Source organism: Seriola lalandi, unplaced genomic scaffold, assembly GCF_002814215.2.
Source record: "Seriola lalandi dorsalis isolate HSWRI2012SDOR001 ecotype SW California unplaced genomic scaffold, Sedor1 jcf7180002054290, whole genome shotgun sequence".
NCBI classification, from domain to species: domain Eukaryota; kingdom Metazoa; phylum Chordata; class Actinopteri; order Carangiformes; family Carangidae; genus Seriola; species Seriola lalandi.
In genome coordinates this window covers 67,292-91,237 of record NW_019524843.1, presented here as the reverse complement: position 1 = coordinate 91,237, position 23,946 = coordinate 67,292, and the positions used below count along the sequence as shown (strand labels likewise).

General features: G+C 41.8%; 2 protein-coding genes and 1 long non-coding RNA gene across 4 annotated transcripts in view; 1 reads left to right on the top strand and 2 right to left on the bottom strand.

Moving 5' to 3' along the window:
* camsap2b (calmodulin regulated spectrin-associated protein family, member 2b) overlaps window positions 1-2,084 on the bottom strand; it is a 33,469-nt gene extending 31,385 nt beyond the window's left edge. The window contains exon 1 of the mRNA XM_023405930.2: window positions 1,389-2,084. Coding sequence (XP_023261698.1) covers window positions 1,389-1,527 — 139 coding nt within the window. The 5' untranslated portion in view covers window positions 1,528-2,084. The remainder of the gene's footprint in view (window positions 1-1,388) is intronic.
* A 746-nt stretch (window positions 2,085-2,830) lies between these two features.
* Window positions 2,831-6,637, bottom strand: ticam1 (TIR domain containing adaptor molecule 1). Of its 2 annotated transcripts, none has more exons than XM_023405911.2 (2): window positions 6,370-6,637; window positions 2,831-6,270 (listed from the first exon to the last, which is right to left on the bottom strand). In XM_023405911.2, the coding sequence occupies exon 2, from the start codon at window positions 6,147-6,149 to the stop codon at window positions 4,383-4,385; it is 1,767 nt and encodes a 588-aa protein (XP_023261679.1). In that variant the 5' UTR covers window positions 6,150-6,270; window positions 6,370-6,637; the 3' UTR covers window positions 2,831-4,382. The 2 variants fall into 2 exon arrangements, with proteins under 2 accessions (XP_023261679.1, XP_023261681.1); XM_023405913.2 differs by having other exon boundaries at window positions 6,390-6,637.
* Window positions 6,638-15,683: 9,046 nt separating this feature from the next.
* On the top strand, window positions 15,684-16,988 carry LOC111654792 (uncharacterized). Its single transcript, XR_002760757.2, has 3 exons — window positions 15,684-15,807; window positions 16,433-16,617; window positions 16,785-16,988. It is a non-coding gene; the product is annotated as an uncharacterized LOC111654792 (long non-coding RNA).
* The last annotated feature ends 6,958 nt before the right edge of the window (window positions 16,989-23,946 follow it).

Genomic DNA, 23,946 nt, shown 5'->3' with positions numbered 1-23,946 from the left:
GGGGGGGGGGGGAGCAAGGCGGCAGCAGTATGCTAACAGCCATAAGTCTTGTTGAACCAAGCCTGGCTCTCTCACATGTTACTGTACTGCATCTTGCATGTCTCTCCACCATTTCATCCTCCCTCAGTCTGAGAAAAAGAGTCATGTGCAGCTTCATTTGACTCACACTGTTGGATCAATAGCTGTGATTCAGGGGGTCGCTCTTTTTGATCTCTCTCTCTTTTTAGGTTTGTCTGTCTTTGAGACGGCCACTCAATGACTCCGGGTGTACTGTACATGGAGGAGCAGCTGGTCCATGCATTCATTAGGAGCTGGAGTAAACCTCTGGGCTCAGAGCAGGCTGGATGTACTCAGTCTTTCTGAGGCCAGGCTGCCATGCTGCTTCCAGACCACAGTGAGGATACATACATGAATTCACGTATATAGAAAAATTAATGACACACAAATCATTGCTAAAACTGTCAAGCAAAGAAAAATGTAACAGTCGATGACTTCTATACTTCACAAGAGAGGAATAACTTTAGTAGAGCTGAAACGATCAGTCGATTCATCAAATCCTCAGTAGACAGAAAATTTATCAGCATGTATTTGATAAGCAATTCATTGTCATTTCTCAAGGCAGGATGCCACACATTCACTGGTCTCAGCTGGGAAGAGTTACAGACTGGCCACTGTTTGTGGCCCTCATCCACTCTTTTCTTACATTATTACATTTAGTATTTTTAAGATTGTTTTGACGGGTGCCAATGAATGTTTGCATTTGTAATTTAATTTACAGACTAATGTTTTAACTGTAGTTCCACCATCCCAAGATATACCACACAGAAGTTTAAGTCCTTGTCTGCTGATTAGCCATCAAACAGTAAAAGCTGACAGTGAAGATCTGAGGTTACATAATAGCTTTGGCCTGACTTCTGCAGTGGGGGAATAATTAGCATTAGGCAAGCAACAGGTTAAACCAATAATCCTGTGACATGAGCAGTGTTGTTAGGGATTATAGCCCATGACATACAGGTAGGGACTGTCATATGAAAAACAAAAATACAATCAATCAGACAAAAGTGCCATGTAGTTTACATTATTTTTTATATTACTGACCATATGGAGATTTAATTTTTTTGGTGACCAATTTTTATTCAGCTGCTGCTGCTTAACAGAATAGAGAGATACTAATCATTTCTATTTATAATGACAAGGGAGGAACACTTAAGTGAGTAAGGGGTTTAATTGGAGTCTGATTGCATGCTGTTGTTTACAAAATAGCCCCACTTGTAAAAGCCTCTGGTCCAACACAACATCGTATTATTACACAGTGTTAGATGACTATCTTAACAACGTTTTCCACTAATCTAATCCAGAAATGAAAACGATCAGGAGGCGCCACCTACCCGAGCCGAAAGCCTTGGCCACCAGCCACGTCAGGCTGCATGATATCTTGGCCCTGGTAAAGTCATAGTGATCGAAGCTCTTGATGGCAGGGACGATGAAGGTCCGTCTCATCCCTCTGTCATCTGCCGCATCTCCCATCTTTTACTGAGTCGGGATCCCGCTACACTGCAGCTGGAGGAGCAGTCAGCCAGAGGAATTCCTCCTGACTGCGGATGACATCCCGTCCAGAGGAATTCAATGCAGCAAAATTTCCCCTTCTCCTGAAAAAAAAAGAAAAAAAAGGAAAAAAAAAAAAAAAAAAAAACTTTGAGCGTGGCCTGATGTTGGAGATCACGACGAGTTCCAAGGGGCGCTCCTCGGCTACATGAGCACCATCCTCTGTTTTAATGTCCTTATGTTTCAGTTATATCCTTAAACCCAGCCAGCACGGCGCGGTTTAGAAGCAGGATTTCTGAAGATTTCCTCCATTCCCTGACATTATTATCCCCAGGCTGGCCGACATAACGGAGCAGCTGTGTGTCAGAGGAGGGAGGCTACAGTCCAACACCGGAGGACAGTTTCACACACACCCTAAAGAGCCCGTTTGTGTCCATGTTGTTCTTCGTTTTCTTTTCTAACTGTTTCCCCCTGTCCCCCTCTCTCGCTCTCTCTCTCTCCGCCGCGTCTCCTCTGCGTTTTTCCTGCCGCACTGATCGGAGGATAGGGCGCACTGCGCATGCGCGAAACACCCACCCAGTCTATTCAATCCTGATAGGAGTTACCACAGTGGATAATAATATAATACAAACCAAGGTGGAGTTAACTGGCTGGGCGAATTTCGACCAAATCCCAAATGGTGTTTCCACGGAGAAGTAGAGAAAGAAATACTTGTATGTAAGTCTCTGTGGCAGACTGATTGCAGCCTGCATGCTGCACATATTGTAAGAAAGAAGAAGAGTTAATAACCTACTTCTGTAGCTACCTTGCTTTGGAAAGGTTTAGATAAATATGTATATAGATGACAACATGACAAGTTATAAAGACATCATCCCTCTCACACCAAAAGATATGATTCATTTGATTGTACTGTTAAATTCCACACACACAAGCAGTGACTGGTTAAAAAAACTACTGGTTCTATTTTGTATATTTTCTATTTTGTAAGACTTTAAAAGGAGATATATCTGATGATACTTTTATATCTACATACTTTAACTTCTTGTATCCGTCTGTAGCTCAATTATTGAAGATCAATATAATATGTTGTTTTTCTGGTAGAATTCTTGTATTTGCAACCTGAACTATGAAAACCAGCCTGGTTGTTTCTTGGCAACAGTACATTTTTAAAACTCTAGTGACAGGTTGGAGAACTTTATCAACCTACTGACAGACTCTGACCTGCAGCAGCTGAAATGAAATAGAGGTACATTACAAAAACGTTGAAAAAAATACATTAGCAACCTTTATGATCCTACCTTCAGATGTAAGGCCAGGGCGCCTTTATTATAAACACAGCATTATATTTTTCCCAGTTTGACATCAATAAAAATGAAGCATGAAATTGTACAATTATGCTAAAATAATCAGCCACAGGCTATCTTGTATATCCTGCAGGTACTGTAAAAGGTTTTCACCTCACAGTGACATGACACACGTTTCTATTGTTTAGACTCACAGGCCTATTCAGATCATAAAAATACTATGTGCATGTTAATGCTTTAATGGTATAATACCTTTAATATCAAAGAATTTTAACACTGAGACGATTTTTCTTTAAACAAGTTTGATGGCACAATATTTATTTATAATTGAATATTTTCCAATGTGAATATTGCTGCAGTAAAGGATTATTAAATATTTCTTTCACCATCGATTGAAACATTAACAGAATCTGAAAAGACTGAATAGAAACACATATGTGGGTTTTACTGTTCATCACAGAGATACACCAGATCAGCAGCCAGCTAAAAACTTTAGACATCACTCATAGTGTCATTCTCCAACATATGGATGGGGCAACATTAAAATGTATTCATAAAGTATTTTTCAAAGTCAGATAACAGAAAGTACAAAAATGAGCAGATGCTAACAATAAAAACAAGAGATACAGGAAGTGACCAATGAACAAAAAAGTAAAAAGACACTGAAGACGTAGCCTGATCTAGGAGGTCTTTTTCATTGCTTGTCCTCATTTGCAGTCTGAACCATCAAAAGCAACTTGGGAAACTCTTATGGGTGGGTCCTAGTTGAACACGAATCTGAGCTGATCAAGTAAAATCCATCAATTCATTTTATCATTTCCTTGCAACCAGTGGTATCCATGTACTGCAGATTTTGTGAACAACCTGCTGCTTGCTGCTGTCGTCCTCTGTAACTACAGACATGAAAGAGTGTTGTCAGTGAAAAGGATGAAAATGAGTCCAAATGAGATGATATAGAAGTCGAGGTCAGAGACAAAGGTCAAAGATATACATTATAGTATTTTGAAGATGGTTTAACCTCTTTCAAGTTTCACAGTTACTGATATACCATCACACAGCGACTCAAATGTGCACACACCCTTCTGAACGCCTTAAAGGAAAATGGCATATCTTAAAATTCAGATTCTATTTAATCTCTTTTAGCTCTCTGACACCAGAACAGGAATGCTATTGGATGACTCTTCAGAAGATCCTGTGTAAGACAAAGAGGAGCAATGAGGATATGAGGATCGTGTAACAGCATTGCACCCTAGTGCCTGTGCTGGGTTCATACAGCTGAAGAGGTCAGAAAGTATTTATCACACATCGGTCAGTAGATGGCAGTGCTCAACTAAATACTCGTCTAAAAACGTCCTTGTTCTGCTCAGTATATCTCATAATTACAGTGTCTTATCAAATTATTCCGCTGACAAACAGGTTGAAAAGGTTGGTCCATTGTGCTTGTTACAGCTGTGACATTTTATTGCTTAGAAATCATTATTTCCTTTATCTTTTTTTTATTTATTTATTTTTTTAAAATTTTCATCTAGAAGTTTATTGCTCCTCCTCTGAGGAACATGAATTATCTTTGTCTGTGTGTCCCCTGTGATCCACATTCATTTTAGAGTCATTACCAACCATGACGTAATTAGCATTTGTAATATGAATGTGTCCCGGTTGTTGTTGCCACCTGGCCATGCCGCCGCCACCACCTTGCTCTGGACCGAGAAGAAGATTCTGTTGCAGTGAAAGATTCAGGTTCTCTCTCTCCTCTAACTCTGCTTTTTTACACTCTTGGATCAACTGCCTTTGACACTCGTTTAACTGCTTCAGGTTGTCTTGTCTCTCTATCTGACGATTTACTTCTTGTCCCTTAGTCCAGATTTTCTTTTGCCTTTCAATGTGTGCTGGAATCAAGAACTTTTTTATTTTTTTCTCAAAGTTCCTTTTCTCATCTAGTGGATTGAGTCGCTGTACAACCAAAGGAATGCCCTCTCTCGGCATGCAGTTCTCCCGTGGCAGCAGAGGGACAACAGTGTTGTGCTTGTATTTCTTGTTTATGGAGTTGACAAGGGCGGTGTCTGTCTTCATCTCCACCAACTGAGTGTTGAAGTTGCGGGTAAACAGCAGGAGAGTAAAGGCTGAGTTGTTGATGGCGTCCTCCACACACCTCAGAGTGCTCTTTCCAGGAACGGCAAAGTCCTCAGAGAAAGTTGCACCTGTACAACCAGCGACCGCTTCAATTTTGTCTTTGATGCTCTCGGCCATATCTACATCCTCTGGTGCGTGCAAGATAACAAATGCATAAAATACTACCTCTTCCTCCACTTCTGTGTCTTTACATTCATGCTTTTCATTTGGAACGGGTACCTTGGGTACAAAAGTGTTTGTTGCAGTAGGTAATGCAAATTTTGGCTCAGTGCTTGGCTTGGTGGTTGTGTTTGGAGTCATATTCTGAATGATGTGATGGTCACACTTCCTGGACTCCATCTTTGAGTCTTTATTTGCTTCAAGTTGAGCAAGTTCATTAGATTTAGGCTGAGGCTCCTCAGAAGACTGAGGTTGCCCAGGTGCAAACAGGATACAAGAGTCGGATTTATCTGATGTTTCTGGGGTTATTTTGTCGCCTTGAAAGGAGATTGTTGGGGGTATACTCATCTCTAGATGAGTAGGGTATGAGAGCATTGAGGAGCTTGCTTGCAGAGGGCTGGGGAGACTATAAGCTCTCTCTGACTGATCGGTAATTTTTAAAGTTGTGTTTACTTCATCCAGGCTTCTGTGAGGATCATGGTAAGACCCTGACTTGAGGTCTCTTGGGGAGCATATCCACTCTTCAAACTCAGGCCCACAGACAACTTTAGCTTCTTCTCTGAGTGGATCATATTCCAGATCCTCAAGATGGCTTGTTCTTTGGCTGTCAGTGGAAAGGGCTCTCTGATAGGCCAGATTTCTCAGATTTGGATCACACAGCTTCCGCTCATGCAAAACTTTAAAAATTCGAGCCAACGCTGCCAAAGATTCTCCTGTAAACTCTTCAAAATGACCACAATGAACTCTGAAATCCTCTAATTTACCTCCACTCATTCGCCACTTTTCAGCCAGATGCTCAGCAAGGTAGTTGTTCTTCAGCATCTGAAGCTTTTCCAGGGCCTGTGCCTCCTTATGGAGAATGATCAGACACAAGGCGTGTATGATATTATCTTCCGGAGTTTCACCCAACTGGATTTTCAGGCTTAGCAGTCGCTCCATAGGCTCCTTAACTAATATGTCAAAGACGTCTCTCAGTCCCGTCCCCTGATTTCCTTGTCCCCCGTGACTCATTTTTGGTTGCACTTCACCTCCAGGGTTTAACAGAGATCACATGTGATTTTCCAACATTTTCTTCCTCATTGCTTCAAAAACTTGGGCGAGGCGCACAATTTCCTGGACATTCTTGCTGTAACTGCATGTTGAAAAAGTTTTAAGTTAGTTAGTATAAGTAGCTCACATGAAATTTAATAACTCAAATTATGTATGATTGTTCCACTACGAAAAGACCGACCTTATATAACAATTTCTCACCAGTATGGAGTTCCAGGTGCCATGACAATGACTTTAGTCTGTGTATTTCCAGCTTAAATAAGGAAGTCACTCAGTGTGTCTTTTCCAGCTCAGTTTAACCGGTAGAAAACTCTCTTCTCTTAACAGAAAGCTCTTAGTGCCCATTTGAAATCCAGTGAGTGTGGTGAGTCCCGTCAAACTTTTACAGTCAAGATAATCAGTAACCGTACCTGTGGCAGCTCTAGGCCCCTGCCAGCTTTCAATACTTTTGCACATAATGATGACGTCACGGGCTGTGAAGTATGGAAGCACACGAGGGACAAAAGACAAGAGCAGGAAGAGGCATTCATGTCTGCTAAAAACACAGTTATCCCCATGACCAAATAGATCATCCTCGAGAGATACGGTTCATTATGCAAACATTTACCTCCATAACTTCTATTTTGCCACATTATATCCACTTTTGTACGTTTAAACCTCCCACACCACTGCAAATCCACTGAAAAAAAAAAAATCACTTGTGATAAGTGTGGAAGTCTTTAACTCCTCGTGCACAATAGGCGCAGGAGAGAGAGGAATTCTGGCTTTTCTCCCTCTCTGCTGAGAGGCAAGTGTATTTTTATCCTCGGAGGAAACCTCTAACCCTGTATTTACCAGGGGTGGGGTCACACCAGGCAGAGTGCAAGCCAAGATCAGATCCCTCACTACAGTGCAGACAGAGAGCCTCTCTGTTCTTAATGCTGAGTGCAGTGTGATATGTTTACTGTGCCACCACTTCTGAGGGATTACAGTAACTCTATATGAAGTGTGGTTTCTATGCCCTCCTGAAATATGACAATTGTAAGAATGGCATGTATGTTTCCTTATAGAATAGAGTATCACCATTCAGCTGAGTTATATAGCACATACCACCAAGACCACAGCTCTGTTGTTTTAAGCACAACCCCATCTATAGTCAACAGCACACCAAGCCAAGTAAGGGACTGTATGAAAATTATTAGGGGGTGGTCAGAAAAAGGGGGAAAGCATTATAAGTTTTCTATTTGGGACAGTATTTTGACTTTATTTCTGGGGGTTGTACTTTTGTTTCACCAGATTCCTAAATTATTTTGGCCTTCACTTCATTTAGTCAATATGTAAACAGCTACATTGGGGTTATACTACAAAAGGATATGGTTCAATAGTATTTTATCGAATCTGAATTCAACTCTGAATCCGCTTGCTAAATCTGAATCCACTTTTGAATCTCTGTTGATTGTTTTTATTTCACTCATTATCATTCTTTAACCACAAGATTCAACTGTGCTGAAAGTGTGTAGGGATTTCACCATTTTGTCACTGCTCTGTGACATTCACCAGGTGCGTTTCCATTAACCTGCTTAATTAACTTAAAAACAATTAATGGAAACACGTGAATTTCCCAAAAATTCCTAAATGTCGCAAAAAAAAATTGGTTTTCAGGCTATTCGACAAACCAATACTTCGGAAAAAAACTGAAATGGAAACACTTTTTTTGGCATTCAAGTTGTGGCGCTTGGCGAATCATGTTCCACAGTGCCAGTCCCAACTGAGAGGCAGACTGCACGATGTGGAGCTTTCTTCACATAACGTCACTCAGTGGAATCAAAGACCATTCGCGAGTGTGTTTTGTCAACTTTTTGAAAAAAAATTGCTACTATGTTGCGCAAAAAAAAATTCTGTGGAAACCAGGCTATTGACACTTTGGACATTTTTCCTTTTGCAGCGAGGGGACAGTGCTTAGTCCTCACTAGGGGCCTGTGCCTGTAAAAACAATACGGTAGAAATAAAGTGAATCTGACTTATCTGACCTATCTTTCAGCAAATATCAACAAAATAAATCACCAATTTGGCTTCAAGCGCAAAGCACATAATGTTGCTTGAAGGTGAAATGGTTGTTGCACTGATACAGGTCACAATGTATCTGCAGGCCTAGGCTGACCCCAAACACTCCGTCTAAAGCTTGCCCCAAGTTCTTTACACGATCGACGTTAGATAAATATTTAAGCAAGGCATTTTTTTCTCGTTTCACTTCTTAAGTATACATTGGCTATATTGATGTTCCTTAAAGATACTGAAAGATAGTTTTTAGATACGCAATTAAACAAAAGGTACCACTTCCATAGTGTTCAATATTATTAATGAGATGTTGGATAAGGGTGTTGCATTTTTTCGGAGTCAAGAAAGGGACCTAAGAAAATATTATTAAATGAGGTTTTTGTTAAAACTCAACAAAAATAAGATTCTTATGTCTCTTCCCAGCACAGTCATTTTCATGCAGTCCCTAACAAGCGATGATATGCAAATACATTTTCTTATAAACACTCTCCCACCGTGAATGCCCTCGTACACATACACACGCACACATTCGAACAGAAGTGCACATTTTCTACCCCAAACAGAAGTGCACAAAAAACAACACACACATCCACACAGCCTCAGGATCATCCTGAGTCAGTTACATAACGTACTGCCAAACGTCCATCTTTATTGAGGTCAGTTCTTTTAACGAGAGACACGCTCTCCCAGCAGCTGGGTTAGTCAGCCTGGCGGTAAATTTGCCTTCACCTTCGGGCAGAACATATAGTAAGAGGGTCTGTCAGTTCTGCGAATCGTGGCATTGCACAGCTTCTGTGTTGGTGTTTGGAGCAAATGCATTCTGACCTCTGCTTGTTTTTCAGGGTGAAATATTACATTGCTTCAACACAAACACATGCAACTCTGCTCTTACATGGTTTATTGCTATAAACTAAAATGCACAGTTGTGTGTGTGTCTGTGTGTTCGTGTCTGTGGTTTCTGGCCGTGGGAGAGAGCCCTGAGGGAGACACAGAGGGGTCACATATAAGAGGCTTTAGGGCAGACAAGTGAAAAGGAGGCCCTTTCTTGGACAGAGACTACGGATTAGGATGAAAGACATACGAGTGGGGGATGCTCTCTCTTTTTTATCTGTCTCACCCGCTTGCTGCATCTCTCTCCCTCATTCTGCATCATGTCTATTCAAAATGAGCAAGAAATAAAGGGGAAGATACAAAGAAACACACACACACACACACACACAGTGGAGATACAGAGAGAGGGAGATACAAAGCCAGATAGATAAGATAGTGAGATAGGGGCAGAGCAAAAGATGAATTGAAACCTTGACAGATCGATAGCCTCTTTAGAATTCAGTTCGTGAGAGGCCAAGAGAGGCCATGCAACGCGCTGCTCTTTTCCCAGCCACTTGATTCGTCACACATGCTAAGAGAATTTAACACACTCGCTTCTGGCAGTCAAATATATGCTCCACACACATGTACATGTGAAGGCATACAGAGATACAAGGCCCTGCACTCATTCAGTCGAGTGTCCACGCCCACGGTTTGGCCCCTATTGAAACACTGAATGAAACACCTGCACTGCAGCCACTACTGCACTTTCGCGGAGAAGTTTTCCTGCATTCTCTTGCAGAGAAACAAGAAGAAGCCTATAGCCTTAAAAATCTTGCGTAACAGTGCATTTTGTTCAGATAAGACAGAGGTTATGTATGGATGGTTGCAGCTTTGAGTAGCCCACATACATTCACACAAACTCTGTCCATGCGTGTGCTGTGTATCAAAGTAAAAATAACCCTGGCTATCACACACTGAGGCTAGTTTATGTTGTTGACAAAGCGGGCAAACAGATCTAAGTTAATGTGACAGTTAACTAGCATTAATTCAGGAGCAAAGGTAAATGAAGCGGGCCTACGGACACGACAGGGGAGTTCAGTGGGGATGGGAAGACGTGTGTACTGTACCACACTGGCCCATGCTTGGGTGAGCATGTAGGCCATGCCAACAACAATGCATAATACAGCCTCTGGTGATGGGGGATGGATACACACACACACACATACACACAACACCCCCACCTCACCTCACATACATACACAAACACATAGACACGCACTCGCACAAACACACACACAAACTCGCACGCATGCACAGACATTGACGGTGATGGGGCATGGAGCAGTTTATGCTCATATCAAGAGAAAGTCTTTGATCAGTGTGACAGGAAGGGCACTCGCCCCAAAGGAATTAGCTAACTCTTGCCTTGCAAAAGCGCATCCACAATGAATCAGGAACGTTTGCATTTGCAACACAGTGGAGAGAATGTCTGATATTTAGCTTCATTAATATGCTAAATGTATGAATATGATTTGTTCCAGTTCAATGTCCAGAAAAGCATGTCCAGAGTGGCATGATAACCATAAAGAGTAGAATGTGCAGAAATTCAGGTTGCATGTATAATCCTCTCAATTTAATAGGCTGTTAATCTGCACAAGTAATTTACATATGGCTTTTGAATGAGCACAACCATCAGTTTTATTTCTCCTTTAAAAATATATAAATTACACAGTGTTTCTGACATATTGAGGACTATGTAATAGATTTAAGACAGTCTTTATTTCTGAAGTTAGAACACTATATGTCACAGAGTCATTTGGAATAAGTTGCTGAAACTCCTCAAGCTATTACTTTTAAAATGTCCTTAATATTGTATATTTGTGCCTTAATTCCTCAGGGGAATATTATATACATTTTAGAAAAATTTGCTTATTTGCTTTCTGGCCTTGAGTTAAATGAGAAGATTGATTTCACTCATCTGTCTGTTAAATATAAGGCTACAAGCAGTGCATTGTTAGCATTGGGCAGAGACAGGCTAGTTCTTTCCCCCTGTCTCTAGTCTTTGTGCTAAGCCAAGTAAGCCAGCTGCTGTTATCTTATCTTAGTGGTATTGATCTTCTTATAACCCCTGGCAAGAAAGTGAAAATGTATATTTCATAAAACATCAAACTCTTCTTTGTCATTGTATCTCTCTATATTGAAATTCTTCTACTGCTGCTTCTCCCTACTTCATATAGGCTATACAACATCTACTGAATTCCATGTCTGCCAGTTGAGGAGGAGGGTCCCTCCTCTGAGATTTCTCCCTTTTTTCCCCCCATTAAACATCTTTTTTATGGGTTTTTCCTTAGCTGAATCAGTGGTCTAAGGATAGAGTTGTTCACATCGTAAAACCCTGAAAAAACAAATCAGTGATTCTTGTTTCATAATTAAAATTGACTTTATCTGACTTGACAAACAGAGGCTGGATCTAATTTGGGTGAGTGAGAAAGATGGCTAAAGGTTTTTAAACACAGTCGTAAAAAGCATATGTAAAGAGAAAGGGAGTGAGAGGATAAGATCATGGAGAGGAGGAGGAGAGGAGAGGAGAGGAGAGGAATTAAAACCGGCAACAAAACTAAAAGAATAAATGGACCCAATCTGGCTGCACTTGGTGGTAGAATGGATGCCCATCCAAAAGCACATGCCCAATCCCCCATGTCACTTTTGTCCGTCTCCAAACCCTGCGGATGCTCCGCTTGTATAGCAGATGCACATAACCAAAGGATGTGAGGCATGAAAGCAATGGGAAATTCATTACATATTCCTACCCCCCTCCGTTCACCATAATCACCACAATTAGCAGACATCTGCAGTGACTCCAAAGCTGGGAGTGTATTCAGGCAATCAGAGCAGCTTCACCGACAACACTGACTGCAGCCCCCTCTGTGATGGGCCTCATCCTGAAGGGAAGCATTCCATTAGAAACTCAGTGATTAATTGAGATGGAGAATTCGCTCCTGGCATCGAGCAAGAATGAAACCCAACAGGAGGCATCCATGATGGCAGAGTTGTATGCAGGGTTGGTGGAGGTGGTCCGGAGTTGGCGGGGCCGTGCCATACTGTTGATGGTGTGAGATAAGGTGCTCACACTGTGGTTCGCAATTAGCTGTATGAGAAGAGTTAACAAGACAACAGCTATATGAAGCTTTTCTGACCCATCAAGTAAACAAAACCTGTGTGTGTCTAATGATGATTAAGATTTTATAGCTACTTGCGTTTAAAAAAAAAGAAAAAAAAAAGCATTTTGATCGCTATTTCTTGCTAGTTCACTTTCGGAAACAGTTGATATCTGAATTCCCAAATCCCTCTAACGCTGTATGTTGGGCATGTGTCCATTACTTCAGCTTAAAGTTAGAATGATCTTGTAGGCTATGTAAGACTCAAAGACTGAAACCAGGGAAATATGTTTATTTGCTTACTCGCTCAGAGTGAGATGAGAAGATCGGTGCCACTGATGTGTGTAAGGTAAATGTGAAGCAAGGCCATTAGCTTAGCTTAGCATAAAAGCTGGAAATGGAAACTGGAAATGGAAACTGTTCTTTCAAATCGTTTCTGACTGGATGATTCTCAAATTGTTGAGTGGCCTGTATGTACTCCATCTGTAGAGGATGACAGCATGTTAGACAGCTCATTACTGAAGCAGTTGGAGATGTCACTCTTACCAGGCACAGTATGGTACAGCCAGGATTTTAAGCCTCAACTTAATACGTTGTCATGGAAATCAACTGTAGCACATCGGACACTTTCCATTTGTGTTGAGTCCAGGGCTGGCCTGTTTCTGGATCACACACACATATGGTTATAAGAGTAAATATGCACATCAGTCTAGCTTACACAGGCTCGGCTGCACATGGGTTTTATCCACAAGATGTCATCTTTTTATGAACTAAGCAGACAGACGTGTTTTCAGACTGATGAAAATACATTTTGGGTTTATCAGATTGATTCTGAGAAGATTTCTTTAGTCAAAGCACTTAGTTCTTAGTATCATTTTCTAATAAGCCACTCTAAGGCATTTAAAAGTTGAAACTAACAGCTTATTATTGGTTGAGAAATAATTTACTAATTCTTCACAAAACCACTTAAGCCATTAATTAGAACAACTTTTGTTTGTCAGTTTGTAGAATTTCTCTTTGTTGGTGGAAGAAATATTCTGATTATTCACTTTACTCAAGTAATACTACAGTATAGAAATACAATTAAGATAAAGAAAAAATTAGGAAATTAAAAAAAGAAAATTGTTGAGAGTTCTTGTAAATAAATAAACGTTGTGGTTACATCAACTTTTTCTCACAAAAACACATTATGTATATCCTCGAGTCTAACAAATATGCTGAATGTATTTCCCTCATGAAACATTCGCAAGGTTGATTTCTGTAGTGCTTCTTCTGGTCAAATACTTCACAGGGTACCTTTAAGTAAAAGTACAGAAGTATTAGCGACAAAATGTACTTAAAATAAAACAAATATAAAATTTAAGTACTCATTATACAAAACTGATTTAGTACATTACTTAAGTAAATGTACTTATTTATTAATCACCACTGGAAATTATACTTGGAAATGATGCAGCTATATTATGATAGTGAGTCATTATTATCAAGTAATGTATAGAGGTAAAAAGTGCTTAATAAATAGGCTTTAGTCCAGATCCTCTGTGCTGTTGCATGTGGTCCATTGAAAGATAGACACCAGCCACAAGGATTTTTCACAACCTGGCAAAAGCATTCTTATCAATAGCTTGTAACTGATCCATAAAACATTCAAAATGATTTATTAACCATTAGAAAGTTATAGACTCCTTATAAAGAGTACCTTATCAGAAAGCAGTGCCATTTTTTTTCAAACCCATGGAGGACCATATGACCCTTCAGTTAAAATGAAAACATGAATCGTAGCAAATATGGAATTATAAGGTTTTCACATGATAGCAGTCACACGCATAAACACCCACACGGTAGATTTGTGAAAGAGCTGTGATTGAAGCCGCAGCTAAATTAAGAGGAAAGAGAGATTAGAAGCTTAAAGGAAATCAAGCCAAGGCTGGTGCTCTCATTTGGATGTTTGAAATTAGACTGAATACTGAATAAATCTAGGTGCTATACTTCTGAGAGCATCATTCCCACCAGTTATGCAAATTAGCCATCAAATTCACACAATAATCAGATGATGTGCCGCTTTGTTAAGATTTGAGCATGCTATTTTATCGGTTTAACGGAGACAAGAGCAGAGCGCCTTCCAAAAAAAGAGCTAATTTGTGGTCGACGGCCTCCTGGCTGTCGTAAAATTGTAGAGTCACAATGAAATGGGTGTGATCCTCCACTTGGTGCTTCCTTCCTTCCAGTCCTAAGGTCTGGGCCTAATAAAGGCCCGTGTGGTGCAGCACAGACAGACCGCCTCTCTGCTGTGTGGAGAAATGTGTTCAATCACCATGGCTACTGGTCAGAGAAGAGCCCCCGCTGTGGTTATTAGGATTTCTCTGCCTGCTCACACACCGGCTCAGTATGCAGGTTAACAACTCCCAGCCTGTATTATGGATGTGAATGTGTATGTCTGCAGGGAGGCCTGTAGGTCAAGGGTGATTCAGTAGTGTAATCACCCCTATAGAGAAGGAGGGGTGGAGATTTAATTTGAAAGCATCATCTCCAGAAAACACCTAAAATGGATCTCCGCTGCCTCCCAACAGTAGCGCTGATGTGAGAAGGGGAACATGAGAAAGCTTTGAGCAGTATTGATTCAGCCGAGTACTCTCGCAGCTAGTACCAGAGGATCTGAAGAGAGAATTATCCATGCACCATTTCCTCCCCTGCTCCTATGTGGAAAATTCTGCAGTTCCAGCTTTCTCGTAGCCTACATACAGCAGAAACACACACACTCAGGATCCCATACACACTCGTGCGTGGACGGATGCACGCACACAGAAAGTCACATGCGCACACACAAAGACTTTCTGGAGGTTTGATGATGAAAACTAATGCTTGTTTGATTTATTTATAGTTGTTCCCTTCCATCTGGTTAGTCTAGCACATTTTTATTTTTGTCGTATTAATCTTAAAATAGGACAAACATAGACAAAAAGAGAAATATACTGTTTTAATGGTGTAAAGGTTAGAGGTTTTCTCTGTGCTCCATCATTTTTTCCTACAGGAAATTGCATTATGGGGATATTACAGTGATCCCAGAGCCTATATTAAGTACTCTGAGGTCATTATAATCACTAATAGCTGCCACAGACAGACTTAACATAAGTGCTCCAATTTGACTGTTAGTCCATATGAAGAGATTATTGGAAGCCATAACTGTAGAGGATAAGTCCACCAATGAAATCTGAATTTCTGAGACACAGGGCATTGTCTGCATATGCCGCTTTGCCCCATCCCTCCTCCACTCCCCACCCGGTTTCTCCTGAATAATACACGACAGGCCACCTCCCCCGTTGCCCGGGTGTCCAATGGCAGACCCGCATTTTTATCAAGCTATCTCCTCTGAGCCAATCCCAGTCCTCCCGGTGATCCCTGTAAACCGGATACCCTCCCTTCTGGCTCTCAAACAGACGTAATCTGTGGATCGGAGAGGCAGGCGTTCAGTCGCTGTGGAGTTGGTGTCGGATGGAGATGATGAGAGCGAAAATAGCCGCTGTGGCAGACTTGAAGAAAACGCATCAGTCCACCTCGCCAGGACAGTGAATCCCGCGGTTTCACAAACAGGGGGGTGAAGGAAAAATGTTGTAAGTATGCCATCGTGTAAAATGCATAAACTAGAACCTAAAAATAGAGAGGCAGGATGTTTATTTAATCTGTGCAAACTGACGCTTTAGTTAAACGCCTCTTTAATATAATGAATGTATTTGAAGAAAGTATGGTTACTCTGAATGTGCTCATGGAAGGACCGCGAAAACTCTTGTGAAGATATATGATGGGGGTCTGGTTTGGCGCTCAGCACCGCGGTCAGGCGGCTTCGCGTCTGTAAAACCAGCGCATGTGAATTTGTTCAACATGCCAGCGGATGAAAAAAGCCCGTCTTTCATCGGTCATTTCATAAGGACATCCGCCAGCCTCGAGGGAAAACGTGATTTCCGTTTGGTCTGTGCAAGACGAGCCCGTTAAAGCACACTTCAACTTTTATAATGCAGCGAGACGCACCGATGGTACACAGTGTACAGAAAAAATGCTGTTTCCGTCGCTTGGAAAGTTTCAACCATATGTTTAAACAGCCAGTGCAGCCCAGTGGGATCCCGGTAGGATCCTCCCAGACTATATAACTTTGATTCATTTCACTCATCAGACAGTCTCCTGTTCCTGTCGGGCCTGAAAGTCGGGGAACACTGATAAATGGTGGCTATTATTTTTCAGCTGAACAATGCGCACCGGCTTTGTGTGGACCATCTGTCATTGTATCGACATTACAGCAGCCCCCCCTGCCCCAAAGGGTCCGAGTGAGACACCTGAAGAGCAGAAAACAGACAGCGTTCATTCAGAGCCGCCACCCCGTCTCTCACCAAGCCGTGACTCATGATGTGATCCGTCAGTGTGGATGGGTGCGTAACGTAGCCAGAAATAAATAGGCTGTAAGCTCCGGATCCGACTGGTGCGATAGAAATATTTTATATTTCGTGCATAGGTGCTGTGCAACATAATCTTTGCATGGTTATAATGTTTTTTTTGTTTGTTTTTGTTTGTTTGTTTGTTTTTTTTTTAAATGCAGACAGAAATTGGAATAGCGCAAGCAGACCACAAGCATGGCTTTGCGCATCCCGAATTCACGGAAACAGTCTTTGCGCATCCGACTTCCTGCCGGAATGTGGGCTTGTAGCACATGGCAAAAAAAAAAAAAGAAACCAGACTGCCATTTTCAGGGTGGGCACTGTGAGTGGATACACACTGACCAAATAAACACACTTCATCATGAGCGTGACACACTCAGTTTTTTTTATTTTTTTTTATTTTTTTTTTTTGGACACAGTGGCCTAAAGTGCCACTGTTCAGTTCTGACCCTGCATGTAGTTTAAAGCAGCTGAGACAGGCTTTTTTTTTTTTTTGTGGAGACTTTAGAAACTGCGTGCTTAGACTCTCAGCTTGCAGTGCCAAGCACTAATATGCCTTAAGGTTAATGAGGCAGTCTCCATAAATTCTTCTGCCATCTGGATATAGTAGGTCTAGACGCTTAGTGCAGCACTACATTTTACTGGCAATGGATTGTACTCAGTGTGCTTGAATGAAAAAAAAAGAAGTGCATAGATTTTAATAGAAAAGCAAACATTTACATAAAGTTTGCGGTCATACAACTGCTTGCACTTACATTTCTTTTACATAATTTAATGGGAAAAAATCTGTGTCAAGCAGGATCTTAATATAGAGCTGTGTAGTGAGTGAACGGTACTGATAGGTGCTGATGTGATCAGCTGTGATAGCCCCACTTCCGTCCCTCTCAGGGCTGAGTTACATATAATTCACTTTAGCTTTGTCCCTCATGAAGAGAAAAAGCAGTGACCTCCTTCTCACAGCAAAGAGCAGCGACTGTCCGAGTGCGTGTATCGGTTTAATTCAGTTTGGAGTTGCTCTCAGGGAGTTATCGGGGAGGGATGAGTGAATGGAGCAAAGCCACTGTCTTCCTGCTAAGTGTAATGTGGGCCGAGGGGTGGTTGGATGTTGGCTTATCTTATCTCCTGCTGAAGCTATGATCATCATGCCTGTGTAGCTCATTATCGCATGTGATGAGTTTCATCAGCTGCACTCGGCAATTATGTCGAGAAGCAACCTGCTATCACAATGGAGAGGCTCTCAACCACATGATCACAGTTGTTCCTCCATAGTTACACAGCACCAGTCAGTGAAAATGTAACAGTGGTTAGCATCAGGGAGTCCCATCTCACTTCTCCCACAGTCACATGACTCCCAGCAGTTCTTTCCCTGCCGCCATCAAACGCTGAACGCACAAATGAGGAGGAAGAAAAGTTCCTCCGAACTCACTTCTCCTTCATTCTTTTCAATCATTAAAATAAAATATGCAAACTTCTTTAATTCATTTTTTTTTCCCGAGCCATCTGGAATACAAAGAGAGTGTAGATTCCCAGGGCATAATTAACTACATTTACAGAAGAAGCTCTAATGCTTGTGTAACTTTATTGTTGAGCTATGGATCCAAAACAGCAAATCTTATAGCAGCTGTTAAGCAGATAGACTTGGTTTGTGTTCATGCGTTACAGGTAAATTAAGTTAAGGGTTGAATGAGTTCATAGCAGCAGGAGCCTGTGTCCATATGTGTCTGTTTGTGCTTCTCAGTGTGTGCCGTTGCGGTGTTGGGTTAAATGGAAAGCTTAGGTAATGGAGACCCCTGCTCCCTGCCTCAGGCATCGCAACATACTGCCTATCTAGATGAGTAGATGACCTCTGATCTCTCGTCTAGCCAAGGGCTCAGGTCAAGCCAGGTGGCTCTCAAGAGCCCATTGGCCTGGTCGGGAGCACATGGCATTTGAACTCTCTCCACTTCAGGACCAAAGGCGTTCTTTTGGTTAATTAAGAAGCTCATACGGCTTGTGTGTGACTGTGTGTGCTGTCTGTGTTGCAGATAAAGTTATGGATTAGAAAACAGCAATTTAAGAGGTTAGGGAAACTTACTCTGTTAAACTCAGAACATCTGCTCGCTGGAATAATTTGATTTTAGCCGTCCTCTGTGCTTAATAAAGCCAGACATTTCTCTGATGATTCAAAATCTCCTTTTATCTTAAGGTTCACACTAAAATTTAGCAACCTCCACGCACCCTAGATATGAGAAATAACAGATATTCCCGTGACTTGTCAAAGCCAGATTTCGGGTTTGCCATTAGACTTCACCCTCAGTTCATTTATGAGATGGTGCAGCTGTTGTGTGGCCCGCTTTCATCGTGAAGTATGGTAGCTGTAAGACAAAAACATTGCATTAGTGCCAATCTTGTCACAGCTGAGAGAAACAGCCTGTCTCAATTCTGTCACAACATGCTCGCTATTGTATCGCCGTGCAAGACACTCCCCATGGAAATTTTGGAATCTTTCCCATTGTTCCTAAAGGAAAGGGGGCTTTCATATGGAAGTAGGGAACGCCAGGAAATGACAGGCATTCTTTGTGGACTATTTGAAAATAAACTTGTGGGTCCTCGCTTCCCTCTCGACAGCTAAGCAAAAACTAGAAATAAGAAGAGAGGATTATGGTCTTAACAGTCCCTCAATGGCATTTTCACTTTCTTACGTTTCCTTCCTGCAATTTGTCCCGAAAGTATATTTTTTTTCTTCTGCGTTCTGGAGACATGCCATCAGAGTTTCAGCTAAAGAGCTTTTGTTGAGGGCTTTTCACTCTTTTCTCTACAGTTTCTTGAATGGGTGCATTCATATTTTCCTCCTTATTTGTCCTTATTTTGCCTTATCTTCCCCCCTGGCTTTAAACACAACCCTGCTGCTTGAGCTCTGCTTTATGAGGTGTGACAGTGAAGTCTGGTTGCCGAGGCAGGCCGTGTGGACTGGAACGTAAAGCTTTACATTCAGCCTGCTGCGGTCGGATTTGGGGAGGACTTAAACTTCACTTCACTTCACCCCTATACAGTATCACGTATACAGGAACTTCCTTCATTCTGCTGAACAGGCATGAAAGTTCAGAATTGAAAGGAGGGGGAAAAAAAAAAAAGGGAGCTGGCTTCCTAACCTCAGAGTTCCTAATTACACACATACAGTCGCTACCTTTAATAAGGAAGAAAGAGGAGCACTGACGCTGAAAACTGGAGGAAAAGCAAAAGCAGCTGGTTACGATTTAACTTTGTAAAATCATATGTAACATTTTTTTCTTCAATGTCAAGAAATATAAAAAAAAAAATTTTTGGACTGTAGTTTGGCACCAGGTGTTCAGCTTCCTGCTCTTTCCTTTAGAGATTTAATAACAGGTTTTATTTAACAGGCTCTTCTCTTCTGAACTGGTCAGTCTCGCCGTACCTCAGATTAACACTCACACTTTATCCCCCCAACTCCTCTCTTTCTGTCTCTCTTCCTCCTCCTCCTCCTCTTGTTGTTTTTCCCACCAGGCCAGTGGTAGTTCCCAGGTATTTGACCAGTGTAGCGTAGCCGGGAGGCTGGTTGTTCTGTCCCCTGTGAGACAAAGGCAGCGTGCCTCAAGGAGAGGGATGAAAGGAAACGGGGCTGTGCAGCCACTCCTTTTTACAATGGGAAACCTCTTTAGTGAGGTTGTAGAGCAAATAACCACCTTCTCTCTTCCTTTTTTTAACAAGCACTGAGACTGTGAGCGTCTGTCTTTATCTTTTTGTAGTAGCGGGAGCAGCTCTTGTCTGTGTACGTATAGATGGGAGTTTGGTGTGCACGCAAAGAGGAAAGGGTGTCCTTTAAGTCTACAGAGAACGTTTTTAGGCTTCCTCTTCCTCACACCGTCTTAGTTCCAGCTGACAGATGGTGCCTCTCTTGCTAAAGATGTTTCCTGTATTAAGGTTTGTTGTTGTTGTGGTTTAAACTGTAAAGGGAGCGTTAACTGATGGTGCGGAGCAAAAAAAGGAAAAGCTTTTAATGATGTAAATGATGCTGGAACAGTCCAGTTTCATTAACTGGGCCTAAAGTATTTATTTATTTTCTTTAGACATCATGTTTCAGGTTTTTTTCAGTATTGGCGATTAAGTTATTGATTATTACAGTATTAACATCCTACACTTATGTAATATTGAGCATTAAAAATCTCACATGAAGGCAAATAAACATTAGCCATATAATGTACTTATTTATTAAATAACTCGTTCTAAAGAACAGTCCCTCGTAGTGTTAAAAGTTAAGACGTGTTACTTGTGGGTATATTTTAAATCCAGTATTTGATTCATTGACACTGTGTCTGACTGCTTAATGCTCTTACTGTGGGGTTTTCTAGGTTTATAGGTTGTACACATAAAATCCCCAAATTTTGTTTCAAAGAAATCTGAAAAACTCAAATATTTTATGCTGAAATTATATAGAGTGGATGTATAAATAAGTATAAATTACCACAAGATGGAAATTTAAATTCTTAGCTCCTCATAAATTGATCTGTGAACAGTACTTGAGTAAAAGTGTTTTGTTACTTTCCACCTCAAAGATTTTTATATTCATATGGTAGTCATTACCACATTATTGCATGCTTACACATGAGTTTAATTATATATATACGCTGATGTTTTGTTGCTGCATATCTGTCCGCTCTAAGCCACTGGCGCTCAGTCTATAGCGTTATCATCTCGGGTGGTAACCAGGGGGAGGGAGCGGAAGCCGCAGGAGTCTTTTATGGCTCCAGCTCCAGAGACAACCTGTTCTCAGGCACTTCTCTTCTGGCACTTTTTTATGACATCATAAATTCCTCCATTTCCTCTGACCAGCCCTAGGTGGGTATAAAGGACATACCTGGCCAGTAATTGTCTGTCTGGCCCTCTCATCTGTCAGTCTCCTTCTACTGCTGGTGACTTCCTCCAGAGCCAGACTCTCAGACTGCCTGAAGATACACAGAACTCCTAGATCTGGACGGTGGAGCGATTTTAAAAACAGTGGTTTATTTGGTGAGTGATAGGGTGAAGGAAGGTTTTTCTGGAGTGTGGTTTTTCTTTGGTGCCTTTTACTGCATCTTTGTTGGTCATTTAGGTCAGCGAGGAGAGTCAGCCTGGCACCCACGTTAGAGGCCTTTTCCTCGTGCATGTGCACTTCAGACCAAAAACACGAGCCCACTCTGAGACCTGTTGATACCTTTTGTTTGTTGAAGTCTGAGGATGAAGAGCAGAAAAGATAGGATTAAGGGAAGAAAGAGGAGTTCTTTTTTTTTTGGGGTGGGGGGGGGGGTGGTCCTCAGGAACATTCAGTGTTCACATTCATCTGATGCTCGGCTGGGGCTCCTTAGGGAGGCTGGAACAATACACGCACCAGCACGACAACATTCCTTGGGGTTAAAAAGGTCAGGGGTCACCCAACAACCCCACCCAGCCAATCAGTCCCAAGGCACTAACTTGGTGCATTTGTTTTTGGTTTATGTCTTCGCACTTGTTGAACAGACTCTGCACCTTGTGTTACAAGTTGCCCTTTGCTCTCTTGATAGACCAGACTGGCACAGAGCGATTTTACTCTTTCGTAATGTTCAGGTATCGATAGTTTAAATGTACACTGAGGGTGCTTGTGTCATGGTTGAAGCTTGTGCATTCAGAGAGAGAGACGCAACATAAAATGAGGGAAGGAAACACAATAAATTAGCTAAAAGCCGCAACTTAAGTTAGACTCTATATTTATGTCTGTAGACTATGGCACATAAAGTATCACAGCCAGATGTTTGGCTAGCCTACATCTATGTATGCTAGAAAAAGAACCACCACAAAGCAGCCGAACTGTAATTACTGTCATACACGTATTTTGAATTGATTTAATGCCCACTTTACATAATCAACCCACAAGGGTCAAATATTAGACCAGTGAGGGCTCTGAAGGTCCTCAAAGTCATATTTTTCCTCCTTGATGAAGAATCTGGGGTGTTTTTCTTGTGTGTGTGTGTGTGTGTGTGTGTGTGTATATGTATGTGTGTGTGTGTACCACAGCACACTTCAAATGAAGTCTGAAGGCTGCCATTAAAGTGGTGCATATGCATGTGTAGGCATGGGGTGGCGTGTGGGGCCCCTACAGGCAGACTGCAGGTCTGGTAGTCATTACGAGTGAATGTACAGTATACACTGGAGTGGACATGCAGCTACATTAAAGCCTCGCCCACGGCCACATCAGACCACCCCAGAGACACACCACCGGCACTTCCTCCGCCCGCTCCCATCGCTCAGCCTCAGGGGAAACGTGATTTGGGATTTCCGGAGGATGCACTGGACATTAATCGTCTGATGATTAGGAAACCTTGCATTGAAAATCAGATTCATTGTGATGCTCAGACTCTCAGGGAAAAGAAAGTGCTGCTCTTTGTATTGTTTCTCTAAAAATGGCGTCCAGTTTCTGTCTTTTGCCTCTAACTGTTTTGTGTTTATATCTGTCTTTGTTTTCTATCTGTAGGAGTTCACATTGGGCTTCCTGATGCTGACTCCATGAAGATCATCTCCATCAGGTATATTGCACACCACCATTAAAACATATTTTCATGAAGCAGTTTCTCTATTACTGAATATTCCCCAATGTGTCACATTCTTTTGTCCTCTTTCTTGGAGGAGTAGTATCACAGAAAGATGACTATAAACCTCCTCAATTTTATCCTGCGCACTAAATCGGCTTACAGTAGAGGAAGGAGACATCGCTCTCTATTAGTCTGCAGTTAGGAATGAAAGCCTATCTGGCTGCAGCTGTGGAGGAGCTCCAAGGATGGGGACGTTTATTGTCAGGAACAAATAGAGGCCTTTTTATTTTGTCTAGCAGCTGACGCCTCTCCCCACCCACTCCTCCAAAACCGCTTTTGTCAGTAATGTAGAGTGGCCTGCTCAGGCTGGAGCGAGAGACCATGAGAGTTTCACAGCAGAACGAAAAGAAGAAAAAAAAAATAAAGTGCAGGGTTAGTCAGTGATAGGCTCGGGGAGGAAAGGCCCGGCTGTTTGCCATATGGTGTAATTATCTGCTATTTCAAAAGATTATCTCCCTCCATCAATATAGTGTTTAAATGTGTATATGTATGTGTGTGTGTGTGTGTGTGTGTGTGTGTGTGTGTGTATGCTGTGTGCCTGTGTGTCAGTGTCTGTGTGCGATTTGATCTCTGTACCCCCGGTGTAATGTTGAGACTCTGTGGCCTGCAGCTTGGCCCCCCATTTAAACTGGGTTAGTTATGACCCCCCCACCCCACCCCCCACCATCAGACCCCAGTCCTTCCCCCCTCCTCTGTGATCCCTCCCTCGCACACACAAATA

What these genes read in the sequence shown, in the direction of transcription:
- ticam1 (XM_023405911.2), bottom strand. Translation starts at nt 6,149, where the DNA reads ATGAGTCACGGGGGACAAGGAAATCAGGGGACGGGACTGAGAGACGTC.